The following is a 15458-nucleotide window of genomic DNA, read 5'->3' on the forward strand; positions in this document are numbered from 1 at the left end:
AGCTGTTAGTGGTACTATAACAAGGGGGAAGCAATTGGGATTGACAGCAGCACAGCTCGGAAGTGACAGGACATTTAAAATCACAGAGTGGGGTCAGGTCATTTGCAGGAGACCTCCAAACTTGCCTTGGCCTTCAGATTAGCTCAAGAACAGCGCAGAGAGAGCTTCATAGAACGGCTTTCCATGGCTGAGCAGCGCAATGCTTAAGGTCAGATGCAGTGGTATAAAGCACGCACTGGACTCTAGAGCACTGGAGATGTGTTCTAAGGAGTGATGAAGTGCACTTCTCCATTTGGTAATCCGATGGACAAGACCAGGTTTGTTAGGAGAACGGTACTTATCTGACTGCATTGTGCCAAGTGTAAAGTTTGGTGGAGGGGGAATTATGGTGTGGGGTTGTTTTTCAGGAGTTTGACTCGGTGCCTTAGTACCATTTTGGACAGCCTCATACTCCCAACTTTGTGGGAGCAGTTTGGGGATGGCCCCTTCCTGTTCCAACATGACTGTGCACCAGTGTAAAAAGCAAGGTCTACTAAGACATGAGCGTGTTTAGTGTGGAAGTACTTGACTGTCATGCACAGAGTCTTGATCTCAACCTGATGTAACACCTTTGTGATTAAGTAGAGCTGAGCCAGGGCTTCTCGTCCAACATCATTGTTTAATCTCACAAATGCAATTCTGAAAGAATAATCAAAAATTTCCATAAACGTTGAAAAGACTTCCTAGAAGAGTTGAAGCCGTTATAGCTGCAAATGATAGGACTGCATCACATGTTTGTGAAGGAAGACGAGCAAATACTTTTGGCAATATAGTGTTCAAATGTTTGTTAAACCACTGATTCAATACCCAATACTTATATACGTTTGTAAAATGTTTCTTGTGGCTATGCGTGTATTTTGTAACGTTTTTAAAAGTTATTCCATTATTATAAAACCATCAGCACATCTGTCTGTTTGCGGTAAGTTGTGGTTGTAAAGTTTACATAGTGTATGTCATTTCACCAAAACCCCACAGCCAATTATGCTGAAGATTTTACTCCACCACACATTTGCTCGTTTACTGAACATCGCGCGCAGCTCCATCTGCTCCGACAAGGAGAAGCTACGTCCTGTAAAACATGTCAAATACGGTGGACTGGCAACTTTAATTAGATGTGAATTAACTGTCTGCTGTCTCGGAGATGAAAATATATCTCAAGCCAGTAAAAACAGGAGTCTTGTTTCTGCAAGGTTGACATAATTTTAATGGAACGTTTCCCCTGTCACATGGCAGAGATACAGAGGATAAGAGATTTTATAATCTTAGGGGGAAATTTGTCCTTTACGCTGAGTAGAAGTGTAAAAAGTAGCACGGCCGGTGCTCTTAAAGTGCTGAACAAGCTAAAGTGTGTGTGTGCACCTGTGTGTCTGTGTGTGTTGTCTGGGTGTATACTTGTGTATCTATCTTTATGAAAAACAGTTTGAGTTTAAGACCCAAAATTTTAGGAGGTTGAGGACATTCTAGTAAGCACCTTTTTTTTTTTTTTAGACTAGGTTTAGGTTAATGTTACGGGTAAGGCTTTGAGTAAAGCATTGAATTGTAATGGTAAAGCTATAAAAGCTATATTTTTATATAGAATCACCCGACATGACTCAGTTATTATTAAGGTCGGGGTTCGGGTTGGATCATCCACAGCAAATAAAAATCAATACAGTGCTCTAACAAGAACCATTATCACACATGCTCTGCAGGCTTGAACTTTTCCAGACAGCAACCATCTGAGGTACAAGTCTGCTTTCAACCCTCTAGCCCCCCAATACAAAGTTAGTTTGATTACAGATTGTGCCATTGTGCACATAATGTAACTAATAGCACAGTTAGGAAGTTTAATTAGATTTGAATATAGTGCCTGCTGTCTCGGTGCATTCACTGCTAAGTGTAAGTGAGTGTGCTGCCTCCTGCACGCAGCTACCTCGCTTAAATGACGCAGGGGTGGCACGACAATTTGTGTGTTTGTGTACACTTCAGTGTGCATGCATGTGTTATTTAGGATGTTCTGTGTAACTAATGTTGCGGCAACAGTGAGCCAGTGCACAGCTGTGATGCTGCAGCTTGGAGATGTACTCTGGTGATCTTTCTAAGGCCGATAGGTCAGCACTATTTGTTTATTGTGTGTGCCTGCCCTTAAAGAGAGTTTGTGTGTGTGTGTGAGTGAGGGAGGCAGGGACTCAGCAAACAGTCACTGCTGCTATTGGCACAGCAGGACAAAGAATTATAGATAAGGTCAGGCAAAAAGAAAAAGTAGACGGTCAGCTTTTTCATGGTTTCTTATTGACTTTCATGTCAAAAATTTCCTACCAGTGAAAAATTCCTGATTTCTTTTAGCACAGTTCTCTGCAGCTTTCAGATCCACTGTGATGTGTCATTTTTAAATGTCTTCCTTTTTCATTCTTTGCTTCAACAAGCAAACCCTATTAGGTTTCCTGGTAATGCTTTACATGTCTGTTTGTGTGCATGTGCAGACAACCTGCAAGTGTGCGTCTGTTCCCCAGTGGCGCAGGGTTTGTGGCAGTTTCAGAGGTCCTGGTTGGTGGAGTCTCCTCCTCCTGCCTGCTGGTAGCCACACAGGCAGCCAGCGTTACTTCTGCTTTGTTCAGGTATACACAAACATGTAGGCTGCAAATATGTAAAAGAGTTACTTCTTGCCAAAGGGCGGTTGTGCAACTACATCCTGAGGAAACAGGCAACCTTTTAGAGTCTTTTAAAGCAAATTCTCTGTATAATTTTTTCTGACCTAATAGTAATAAAGTGACAAAACAGACAGATACATTGCCTAATACCTTTATGCACACAGTAAACACATTAGTAGCAGACATGTACAACAACACAGCATGACACAAAAAAGTAAAAACATACTTACACACTTAATTGATCGTTTGAGCTGTTTTAACTTCTGTGTAGGTCACACATGGGTGTACATACAGAACTACTTGATATCCACACCATGCCCTTCTGCAACGCTTGCTTGTTCTTCCCTGCACCATCCACCTACTCCACCCCCGATAATATCAAGTGTTTACTTTTGTGTTTGAATTCTTCAGACTCGACCACCAGTCCAGACCAGTCCAGTACGAGGCAATAATCAAGTTGATAGAGGCCATCACCAACAGATTTGTCAACCTAACGCTGCCCTCCCCCGCTCATCTGCGAAGCTCTGTGAGATTTTGTTTTATCTGCAAATGGAAAAATACGAGATCTGTCTCGTCTGTCAATCTGTGCCAGGTTTTACAGTGAGTGGTCACCACCACCCCACCACCCACTGTGGTTATCAGTGCTTTCAAAAGTTACACTGACACACAGAGCTCTCTTTGATGCCGTTTTTTTTTTGTCTGTCACCGCTGTTTTTTAAAGAGTCCTGATTCCTGGCTAAAAATGAACAGTGTTGCAACAATGGTATTTAATGTGACTATCAACAAGTTTGCATGCATTTATATTCAAGCTGAAACATTAAAATAATAACCAGAGATATACACGTGAGTGGGTGATTCTTGTATAACAGAGGGGTCTCTTTCAGTCTGTTTTTACGAAGAGGTTCCATTATTTTAGATAGTACTTGAAAAGGATGATGGTTTTCTGTTTGATGTGATTTCCTGACTTTTGCATCATTTCTTCTCTCTTTTCTGCACTCCCTTTTTAACATCTCGCTCTGTTAATTTTCAGGGGAGAATGAAGAGGTCAGATCCCAGCAGCCAGGCTTTGAGGTCTGAAAGATTTCTGCTCCAGGCCCTGATCTGTTTTCAGTCTGCCTGCAGGTCAGAACGTTGTTAAGTCAGTGGCATCACTGAATAAACGCATTTACAAAGTTTTATGAGTTTCTTACAGTATGTCTGTCAGATTTTCTCATATGGATGAAAAAAGGTGAAAATGAAGAAGATGAAAATAGGACTGAATCAATAACTATCGTAGAAGTAACTGAATTACATCTTTTCTGTTAAACTGCAGATGGAAGAGCTTAATGAAATCCTTGGTATGAGTATTTTTTGCATCTGTCTCTGTGTATTTTTTATAGGCGGGTTATTGTGTGTGTTTGATATCTGTTCAAGGCTGGCTGAGGAGTGTGCATCAGACCCTGTTTTGAAGGAGAACACATTTACAGCTCCATACAAGCACAGCAGTGCTCAGGACTCTCTAGAGTCTCTGTGTCAATGCCTGCTCCGCTGCTGTGACGCTGTCTGGATACCCACTGTTATAGTGAGAGCTGAAAACCATCACACACACACGTACACCCAGATGTACATTAATCATCTTCTCATCTTAACCCCGTGTCTCTCTTTCATAGTCGTAACCAAACACTTGAGGAAATGATCAATTGCCGGCTGCTGTTTTCTGAGAAATAGGTCATGCTGATTATAATGCACCGTCTGGCGGCTCCTCTAAATGACTATATTAATAAGCACAGCCACACAGCCTCTGTCTACATTAGCTTTGCGTACACATGGACACGCGTGCCTATTGATCAGTGCCTCTGCTGTAGTGTTTGTAATTGTTTTTATGTTATATTTCGTTGGGTCTCTTCAGGCTAAAAAAATCAATCACACGGGAAAAAATTGTTTACAGTTTGTGGTTTGTTTTTGTCTGTAAATTCCTATGTGTGTAGAGGATGTGTGAGCATGCACCCAGTGCCCCCATACTGCAGAACTTCTACTCTATCCTATCTTCCCAGTTCACCCTGCTTCCATCTCTCATGCCTGCCTTTGCAAATAAGCTCGGTGAGTTCTGAATAAACTCAAAACAGCAGTAGGTGTTTCATGATAAGAAATGATATGATAGAATGATGCACGGTATCATTCTTTTTTTGTCTGTGGTAAATCTTAGTCTTGAATAAGAATGTTTTCACAGGAGTCTATGCAGTACTTTGAAATACTAAGTGCACTCATAGCTGCTTCCATTTGAATTATAGGCAGCAACCAGCTGATGCTAATCAACTGAGCTTTATTAACTGATCAACAGCAAGTCCAAGTATCTATATAAAAGCAGAGCTTTTGCCAGTTTGCTGGTCTGGAACATTCAAGTATGAATGGCACAATCTTTCCGGCAGTGGATATCTGAGCAATTTCGCCCGAGGTCAAACTGTGCAACGCTCAAGAGCTTGCAAATGAAACCAAGAGCCACATCCCAGGCTCTACAAAAAAACCAAAATAACATCAGCACGAACACCTCACACTTAATGTGAAGCACGGTGGTGGAGGGGTGATGATTTGGGTTTGTTTTGCAGCCACAGGACCTCAGCACATTGCAGACACTGAGTCAAAAATGAACTCTTGTGTATATCAAAGTAGTCTAGTGTCAAATGTGTCAGTTTGTCTGAAACACATTTGACATGTTGTCTAGGCTGCAAGGTTGTGTGTTGCAGCATCTATAAGAATTATTCCTAAACTGTTGTTCTTGTAATGGTTTATTGTATAGATAACAAATGGTATATAGGACAGATTATTCACAAATTATAAAGATGTTAGCAGAGAAATGTAAGTTACTTTGGTATATTTAAAAAATACATTGTTATTGACACGGACACAATAAAATATTTTACTATGTATGCTACTGTAAGATCACCAAAAGACTTGTTCTAAATTATAAAGCTACTTTCCTGGATTATAAAGATTATAAAGAATGCTCCTTTAATGAAAATTTCCTAGTATAGCCAATAATATAATTTATATTAGTTTTGTGGTTTTTTTTTAATGTTCACAGAAAAGGGTGAATCACTTTCACTTCAGGTTTCCTGCACATTTAGATTTTAGCTTTATTATACTGGTAATACGATAATCTGTTGATTTATGAGCACTTCGATCCTGGCCAAAGTGAATTTACAGACGTTAACTGATAATGTAAACAAAACATTTTGACAATAAAACAAACGATTTTTGATTGACACACAAGTGAACAGGAACTGCAATAGTTTACCACAAAGTTCAGTGGAGCAGTTCATGTGAATGTCTTCACCTTGCTGTGTATATAAAAGCTTCCACATCTGAAAAGGGAGACCAGTGCGAATATTGGATATGCCTGCATTCTTTCTAATCACCAGCAGGAGGTGACTGCTCTAGTTGGAAAGTGTTTTTAATACATAGTGGTGTTCATTTTGTGCGGATAATGGTCAGCATTAGAGTCAAAAAGTACGACGAAGAAGATTTAGCCTTTGCTTACCACATCATTTCCAAAAAATCACCGTCAGCTTGATGCTTCAAAAATGGCTGGCGTTACAGAGGCTACTGCCATCTTTTACATACAGTTTATGGCTTTACAGTGCAATGGGAAAGCACACTTAATTTTCACACCATGGCAGCACTAACTACACCACAATGTAAATACCACATTTGTTTGTCTGGAGGCTGATAGAACTCATTTACAGTGTAGTGAGATTCATGATATCAGTAGCTGAAAGGGCTTGTAGAGCCCTCACAGCTCATGTTTCTAAATTAGCCGCTCCTTTGAGTCTTGTTATCGTTGGCTCTGCAGATATCACGGGTGGTATTGCTAGAAACATACAGCCAGCCCACATCACCACGAGTCTCGAGGTCTCCGTGTGTCTGATCTTCACAGGAATACAAAATACAAACTAAATATATTTCCAAACAAGCCTGTTCATTTAATCCAACTTGGCCAATTAAACGCTTTGCTTAAATGTTGTTTAAAGTCATAAATTGTTTTACTAAATGAAATAAACAGAAGCAGTTTCATCACAAAGCTTTATTCCCAGCTAATCATATAAAAAGAAATTAAGCTCATTTTATTTCATCACCACCAACATATTGTGTTCACCGCCGAGCTACTGAACCTTTGATATGGTTAGATAACGTTTACAAAATGAAAATCGGGCTTTTGCACTGTTTGATGCCAGAAACAGTAATATCAACATTTTATTCTACATTTATCAAAAGTGAGGCTAAATGCCTTAATTAAATTTGATATCGCTGTAGTGGGAAAACTATGCAGGCTCTTAAAAATTGGCTGTCAGCACGATGAGACTCAGTAATTGACAGAGAACTTGTTGCCTCTGGCGTCCAGACAAGCCGATGTGGTGACATTATAAACAATCCTAAGCTCGGTATTTGTCCTGGAAGCGCTTATCAAAGCAGAGCAGTTTCCTGCAGATGTGGCATAGGTCCACATGAACAAAGAAGAAAGCAACTTAGTTCCCTTATGGGATTAAAACATCTCTCTAATAAGTCTGAGGTGCTTTCTCTCACTGAAGCACTGCAACGGTCAAGATATTAAATACAGCTTTACAGTATAGCCTTTTTTTTCCTTTACTGAAGGCAAATTTGTCATAAGTCTTCAGTGATTCATTAAATTAAATTTAAAAGTTATTTTGTGTTGCTTGGAAATTAATTTAAGATTAAAAAAAAAAATGCAAAGGTTTGGGCATCATGAACTGATGGCACCTGTGTTTTACCAGCACTTTTTCATCCCGGTGTTTCATAAAATGCTTTTTTTTAGAGCCAGCTTGTGTCTAAACATGAGGTCTCCGTGGCTCGCTAGTGTGAGACCTGCAGCATCTGTGTTAGAAAGCTGAATGTGTTTTTCACTTTGTTTTGCTTTTTTAACTCACTGATTCCCTTCATTTTTACTCACTGTCACTAGTTACATTTAGGCACTGAAAACTACTGAGGCAGGGCTGAGAGAAAATTGTGTGCGTGTGGGAAAAAAATGTCGCTTTAAAACAGTAATCCTGCATGTTGGAAAATGACAAGTTATAACCTGTCAGTCACACATTACACCTAAAAGAAACCTTTTTTTGTCAGGACTCCCTGCAGTCCTGTGAAAAACCATCCTGTGATTCAGAAGCTTGTAGAACCACATTTTGCAGCAATATCTTGAAGAAATGTTTTTCTGTGACGTTATCAGTGTCTCACATCAGTGTGGTTCACTCTTCTTTAGACCATTGCTTCAGTTCATGCAGGTTTGTGGGCATTTGTTTATGCGCAGCTCCCTTCCAACCGCAGGATTTCACTCTGATTGAGGTCTGGATTTGACATTCTGCTGCAGACTCTGCTGTGCGTGGGATCATTGTCCTGTTGTGTGACTCACTTTTGGCCAAACTTTAGATGTCAGCCCGACAGACAGAGAACTTCAGATTTTGAATCTAGACTAATTTGGTATACAGAGAAGCTGATGGTCGACTCAATGGTCCCGTGGTTACAAACAAACCCAAATGATCACCCTTCCACTGTGCTTGATAGTGTTGGTATGAGGTGTTGTCATTGTAGCTGAAGTCTTGTTCTTTGTTCAGATCAACGTTTGCAAAACCTTTCCAAACAAGTCATACTTGTTCAGTCTTTTTCTAATTGTTCTGTAATAAACTGTAACATTTAAGATGGTAACAGAGGCCTGTAGAATCTGAGATGTATTACCAACAACAACTGGTAAGTCTCACCTAGTTGATCCTAATCAGCTATACTACTACTCTGATAGGGTGGACATGGCAGTAAGGTGACATGACTTTAAATGTGACACATGAGATGAGATGAAGAAATTTTTGACAGCCTAGAAATAAAAAAGAGCTTCTATTACTCTTGCTCTTCCTCTTTCTCGTCATTTAAATTCATTGCTAAACTCGTCATTACAACACTGAGCTTTGGGTCGGTGTTTTCCTTAGAATTAGGCTGAAGGGGTTTTTTTGTGTGTGTTTACACTAACTGTCACATTTTTTGTTAGTGGCTTTGATGTACCTCATTGTTTGCATTATATAAATAGTGTTTTTGCTATCATCCTCATCTTCTTCCTCATTTCTCACTGTGTAGTAGTTTATTTATTCTGCTCTTCACCTCTTCTTCCCTCCAGCGTCCTCTGGTTTCTACAGACTGGCTGTGGAACACAAAGGCCTCCTCTGTGCAGGAAACAGGTACATTGTAAGAGGATAACCTGAGGACACACACACACAGAGACACACACGACAATTAAAACTGCAGCGGCGCACGCGTGTTTCTCTACACTGTGTGTATCCAGCCGCGGTGGCTCTGTGAGCCGAGCTGCTATTATCATTCTCTGTCGAAGCACATTTAGCAATGAGGCAGATAACACCGACCGAGGCATCTGTCATTTTTGAGTCACTCTACTTTTTGTCCAATAAGCCAGTCTTCTCAGCAGTGTGTCTGTCTCTAAGCGATGGATCTACTACTTCAAAGTCCACAGTGTACTTTCGCATTGTGTGTGCTTTGTTTTTCACATGTAAGAATATGCGCTTTTGTGGGTCTTCGTGTTAGAGTGTGCCTTTTTTTGTGTTCGTATACTAGTGTGGTCATATATGTGGTTTACTTGATAGGCTTAAGCCCACCCCCATGCTCTGAGCTGTAATGAAACTAAACACTGTGCATTTCATCTTTGAGAGAAGTTTGTCAAAGCACATCCTGTCCTCGGTTTTACAGTTAGCTCTTAGCTGTATTGACCGCGCATTGAGCGGTAATTGTTCACTGTTTGTCTCTGGTGCCCTCATTCTCTCTTTTTTTTTAAATCTTTTTTTCCTTCGGTGTGTTTGTTTGTGTGTGTTCAAGCGCCTTTTCCCTCTTTCAGGAACCCAAATCTGAATGCATCTTGCTGTGGTTTTCTACAAAAACTCAGTATGTGTCTTCTCTCCCAGTCAGACCTTCCTTCTGGCTCCCACCAGCACGGTATGCAAATACATGCACGTTTGCACCACACACGGAGACATGCAGTCAGGGTAAAAACCCTGTTTTTGCTCTCAGCAGTGATGTCATGCTGCCAGTTTTCTGAGAAATAGTGAACTGTCATTGCAGTTTATCCGAATAGGCTAGGTCAGTGTGTCACCAAAGCACGTCTTAGCTGTAGCTGAGGTTTTCAACTGTTTTTTCCCCATTCACAGCTTAATCAAATATTTACCGCCTGTCTGTATTAACGTGATACATGTAGGTATAGTTCATACTCGGCAAACTAAATCAAACTGACTTCATGTTACATTCAGCAGGTGCTTCTTCATCAAATCCTTCATTATACATTTTTTTTACCCAGAACCGCTGCCATGAACTGACAAAATTATGCTGGATTTAAAAAGTAAATAAGGTTCTTTTGCAGTTTTGCTTTAGTTTTTCTTTGTCACATGCCTGCTTCCTCGCCCACTCAGGCTCACGCTCTCTCTCTTTCGTCTTTATGTTGACTTTAAACATCAAAAACTCGAGCGAGAGTCTCATTTCCATCTGACTCACCTGTTCTTTTGAGTTAAGTTAACTCTGTTCTTAAGGAGGGTCTGACAGTCAACAGGCAAGCTTAAGAAAAAAACAAAGAAAGTGTTTGCACGTTGACTAACAAGAGCTCCGGTTTCTGTTAAGGATGAAAGGAAGGGAACCAGGTGTGCGGACTATAAACACGGTGATTGTGTTAACTGGCTTTGAATTGTATTTCCTATGTGAGAGAGCTCAGGCCAAGGCTTTTAAATGTCAGCGCGCTTTATGACACATAGGTCCGCACAGGTAACATTTCCAGTTCCAAGTGCTGGTTGCTTTTAATTCCATTACACGGAAGCAAATGCACAAACTCCATACACTTACTTATCTCACATCACTGCAGCATCCACTAAAATAAAGAGCAAAGGAAAGCAGCTCATTGGTAACTGCAGCTGTCCCCCGCAGATGTGTCTGTGTGACACTGACACCAGAGTGGAGTAAAATATTTCTTTGAGGTAATGAGATGTAAGAGTTGTACGAGTAAGTAAGCGCGTGTGTGTGTCTGTGTGTGTGTGTGATGGTGAATAATGAGTTTGGCAGAGCGAGAGTCCTGTTTGTTTCTTTTCCTGCCTGTCACCATCTTCCTCCCTTTTATCATCCTTATCAGGTTCCATTTCATTTTCAGCCTCTTGCTTTCCCTCATTTTTCTTCCCTCTCATCTCGAAATTTTCCTATCACATTTTACAGTGTATGTTTTTCTTGTTCAAAAACTCCCATTTTTCAGGTTTTTAGCAGATTTTTTCCCCTGTCTGTCATGTCCTGCTTTGTGTACAGTCTCATTAGTGCTTTTAAGATTTAATATTACTGATTGCTCCTGTGATACATCACAGCGTGTCATCGGGATTGTGCTTTAAAGAGATCTGCTAATCTCATGTGAATGTTTAAGAAAAGGCTCTTGTCCTCTCGTCTCGGATTACTTTTCTGTTCTTTAGGACCTGAACAGGAGGCAGTGTGTCACTGCTGCCTGCTGTGTGGGTCTATTTCTTTTTTCTTTCCCATCTATTGTCCCCTTTCTCATCTTCTTCATCTGTCTACCCTTTGCTGTATTTCTCTCTGTCCCAGTCCTCCCTCTTAAACTCAGTACAACCCCCTATTCTTCTTCACTCCTCACTCTTTGACTCTTTCCCTGGAGGTGATGGCTGCATTGGTAACTGGAGCCCTTCTTACTTTCCTCTGGTTTGTAAACAGTATATTTTCTTACTTACAGTTACCCTCCAGACCATAGAGCTCACTGTTGCCACCCTCTCTCTCTCTCTCTCTCTTTTTCCTGTGCTTTTTGTGTTTTTTTCCTCATTTCATTCTTTATTTTCTTTGTTGCACTTCCCGCAGATGCTGTTGGAGCTTTACTGTATATCCACTGTGTAGTCATGGATCAGGGTCTGTGCCTTGCCTGTGCCGTCCTTCTCCTTCCCTTCTCCTTTCTCTAACGCTGCTTTCCTGCTTGAGCCCTTCTGTCTTTCATCTTCATCTGACTCCTTTTTTCATGTTTTACGTTTTCATGTTCCCTCTTATGCTCCCTTTCATTTCACACCCATCATTCTATCGGCTTTTTAATCCATCCTAATTTTTCTACATTATGCAACAGAATGTGTTTTTTCAGATAATATTATAAGACATTAATTAAAGCTTTTCCATGTTTGCTTAATGATGAATTTTGGCGTTGTAGTTGGATTTGTTTGGATATCAGTCAAGCCTCACTCGTTTTTGCCTGTAAAGGAGTGTTTTTTCATAAACATCAGCTTTGGCATGCCTTCAGTTGTATAAAAATAATAAAAAAAAAATTAGTGAGTAATACCTGTTTGGAAAATTGGCCTCAGGGCCTCTTCTGCTGTGTTCTGTTTTATTTCCACCACCTCTCGCCTTCATTCATATCCTCTCATTCTCTCCACCTTCTCTTGTTGCTTTCTCGCTCTCTGTCTCAAACCTTCTCCTCTTCCCATTTCTAGCATTGATTGCATTTCTCCTTTCTGTTTCATCACCTTGCTTGTCCCTCAGATCTGAAGGAGGTTGAAAATCTACTGCTGCACAACCTTCCCTCTTTGTGTTATCGCCTGTCAAAGTGGCCCTCTGTGCTGTGTGAATATCAAGGACCACAGGCTCCGAAATACTGCCTGGTGATAATGCTGTACCTCGCCCTGCAGCAAGGAGACAGGTAATAACGCACACAAGCAGCAGGGATATATTTAGATATATACAAGCACTCTTGGGATAAATTATTATGTACTTCAGTGTTGAACATCACAAACAGTTTGTTCAATTTAAGTGCCCGGCAACCTTGTGATATAAGCTGTTATTTTATTTATTTATTTTGTGGAAATAAAAATAACCGATGCATATTTTAGCATCAGCATCATTTTTCTTATGTATCTAAGCACTTGTGAAGAGTAAACATTTGTCTCTATCGTATATTGACATGGACCTTATTGAATATTACATTTCTCTGACTATGTGGAAAGAATTGTACATTTTTCCAATTAAAGTAGTTTTGGAAAATTTTGGTTCATGTGGATATGACCAAACATCTGGCACTCTCAAAGCCTTGTTTAGCTATGCTGTAGTCCATACTTTGAGAGCAGAAAAGGCAACATTTGAGCTATATTACTGTGTTTACATAACCAAAATCTCAAGATGATGAATGCAGTCGTGCTATATCGAATATATCAGACTTGTATGAATATAAATTCGTCTGGTTTCACACGTCATTGCAGCTCTCTCCTTGTTCTTCTGCCGTGGCCCGTCGAGAGTGGTCTCAAATGCATTTTTTATAACCTGAGAAAAACAGCGTGTCGGCTTCTTGGAAAGTTTAATTTTTCTTTCTGCGAATCCTCGGCTATGCATTAACCTCCTGGGAAGGCGATGAAAGCCTCTCCCTGCCACTGCGCGGTCTCATCAAGATTATGAGAGATGTGGCCAGAGATTTACATAGCGTGGGAGGGCTGAGGGTGCGTGTTGTTTGTATACTCAGGGATAGGATCTCTGAATGTGTGTGTTGATCTTTTGCATATGTTTTAGTGCGTTTGTGTTGAGAGATATCGAGTTTCTTTCGTCAGCGTGTCCCTGGGGGCACTTTGTCTTTATGTGAACTTTGAATACTGCAATTAATGCCGTTACTATGTGTGTGTTTGTTTGTGTGTGTGTGTGTGTAATCCAGGCTCCTCCCTGACCAGATAGTCTTCTCCAATGTTGTGTGGCTGTTGCGCTCTGTGCAGGAGCAGGGCTGTGTCCCGCCTCACTCTGTGCTCCGCTCTGCCCTCTACTTGCTGGCACTCACACAGGACAAGAGCCCCTCACTCGATGGGGTAACGCTGAGCCAAAATCAAAACACACACAGTAACTTTGAAAACTTTCAAAGCAGTCACTACTTACGGTACAGCGTCACCGTGGAAGTAAAGTTTAAACTTTACCTAGATTTCAGGCTTCTCTGCTATTATGGTGCCTTAAGTCTCCAGTATTTTTAACTTTTCTTTTCCTTTTTTTTAACCTTTATCACTTTTAATGCCAAAACACGCTGACAGCGAAGACACGTCTGCCTGGGTTTGAGAAAAATGTTTTTTTTTTAAATTTTGTGTTCAGTAAATCAGTCTAACAATCTGAAACAGATTGAAGGTTGAGATAGGTGTACTGACAAGCAATGCCATATTAATGTGTCAGGATCTCATCAGTTTGAACGTGTTCAGAATTTTTTTCCCCGTGCACAGACGAAAGAGCGGCGCGTACGGAGCTGATGCTACTTTTTCTTTTTTCTTTTTCATGATTGAATATGGAAACCATTTTTGAGCAGGCTTAGAAATACTTAGAGTCAGAGCTTGACTGCTCATGTTCATCTCTTGATACAAAATCTATATTGTGCTGTAGAGAATTCACCAGCAAAGAATTTTAACTATAGTTGAGCATCACAGAAGAAAAAAACATGAAAAATGCGCCCTTCTTTATTTCACAGAGTATTACGCGGCCTCTCTGAGACTATTCAATATTATATACCTTACATTGACTGTGAATAAAAATAGATTACAGAAGAGTTGCTCCTCTGTCTAAGGGCTCTGCCTCAGTAGGGTTTCAAAAGAGATCCTCCTCCAGATTGTGAAGAAAATTATTTTCAAAATTGCAAGTTTTTAACTTGGATGTGTACACTCAACTCAAAGAGAGTACTTTGACTTCATCAATCTTTCTTCACCATGTTATTCAAGGCTTCTTTGAATTGCATCAGCAAGGCACTCTCCTCCTGCCAAAGCTTCTCTTCGCTCTACTTTCACCATCCTGCGCTGATCCACTTCATGTGTCGATACCCAGAGCTGGCAGAGAAATTTGCCGCCGTGGTCTTGGAGCTGTGGTTGACCAAGGAACAGGACACAAACACAGGGCCTACCCCGGTAATGAGACATCTGCTTAAACTGTATCCCAGCAAGTATTTCTGAATAATTCAGTGATTTTACTGAACTCAATTTGCTTCTTTCACTCCGGCAACTTTCACTAATTAGTTTCACTCTGACAGAGCAAGTCTTAGAGACACATTGGGGTGTGTTTTCCTGAATTCCCTTCAACTCTGGTAAGTCAGAGTTGATGAAAAGGTGGCTGGGTTTCATCTGGTCTTACAGGCAGACACACAGGAGGAGAAAGAAAGCCGTGCAGATGAGAGGTCGGATCAGAAGACAGACACAGAAACCATGGAGCTGCTGTCTGTGATGGAGAAGTACCCAGCTGTCATACTGACCCTCCTGGTGAGAGCCAGAGACCTTGAATAAGAGTTCAGAGTTAATGACTTTGCTATATTCAAATGAACACATTTTTATGCAGCTGAATGCTGCATTGTAAAGGGAGCTGTTTGGAATAAAAATTTGAATCGAGCATGGAGTAAATTCTCCGTGCCAGCCCCACGTCATACCCTCCTAAATATCCAGCTTGCAGATCTCATATAGGACATGCTGTTTAAGCTTCTTTAACCTGCCCACAGTTGCTGCCCACACAAGCCACTGTACCAGTCACCTCCACCACAGATCCTCCTTTTCATGCTGTGCCTGACTTAATCAGTTTCATATTTGTAGTCACCGATGTCTGCTCTGTTCTGTATCGGGGTCTCGCTGCTGCTCTCATGTATGCACATGAAAGGGTGGGGAGGTCCCAGAAAGAGCCATGCTGCCATATGTAATTCCTCTTTAGGCTACAATTGTCTTCATTGAACTGATTCGCTTTACTGCTTTGGGATAATACTGTTACCAAGAGATATTCTAAATGGATGTG

The 15458-nt window shown here is 40.8% G+C and overlaps 1 protein-coding gene across 1 annotated transcript in view; it reads left to right on the top strand.

Moving 5' to 3' along the window:
* mei1 (meiotic double-stranded break formation protein 1) overlaps nucleotides 1-15458 on the top strand; it is a 59922-nt gene that overhangs the window by 19098 nt on the left and 25366 nt on the right. Inside the window, exons 12-22 of the mRNA XM_005737949.1 lie at nucleotides 2502-2636; nucleotides 3081-3195; nucleotides 3700-3791; nucleotides 4083-4230; nucleotides 4637-4748; nucleotides 8824-8884; nucleotides 9553-9650; nucleotides 12216-12372; nucleotides 13372-13519; nucleotides 14408-14590; nucleotides 14816-14938. Of these exons, the coding sequence (XP_005738006.1) occupies nucleotides 2502-2636; nucleotides 3081-3195; nucleotides 3700-3791; nucleotides 4083-4230; nucleotides 4637-4748; nucleotides 8824-8884; nucleotides 9553-9650; nucleotides 12216-12372; nucleotides 13372-13519; nucleotides 14408-14590; nucleotides 14816-14938 (1372 nt within the window). The remainder of the gene's footprint in view (nucleotides 1-2501; nucleotides 2637-3080; nucleotides 3196-3699; nucleotides 3792-4082; nucleotides 4231-4636; nucleotides 4749-8823; nucleotides 8885-9552; nucleotides 9651-12215; nucleotides 12373-13371; nucleotides 13520-14407; nucleotides 14591-14815; nucleotides 14939-15458) is intronic.

This window comes from Pundamilia nyererei, unplaced genomic scaffold (assembly GCF_000239375.1).
Source record: "Pundamilia nyererei isolate P.nyererei 1_Seehausen unplaced genomic scaffold, PunNye1.0 scaffold00081, whole genome shotgun sequence".
Lineage (NCBI taxonomy): Eukaryota > Metazoa > Chordata > Actinopteri > Cichliformes > Cichlidae > Pundamilia > Pundamilia nyererei.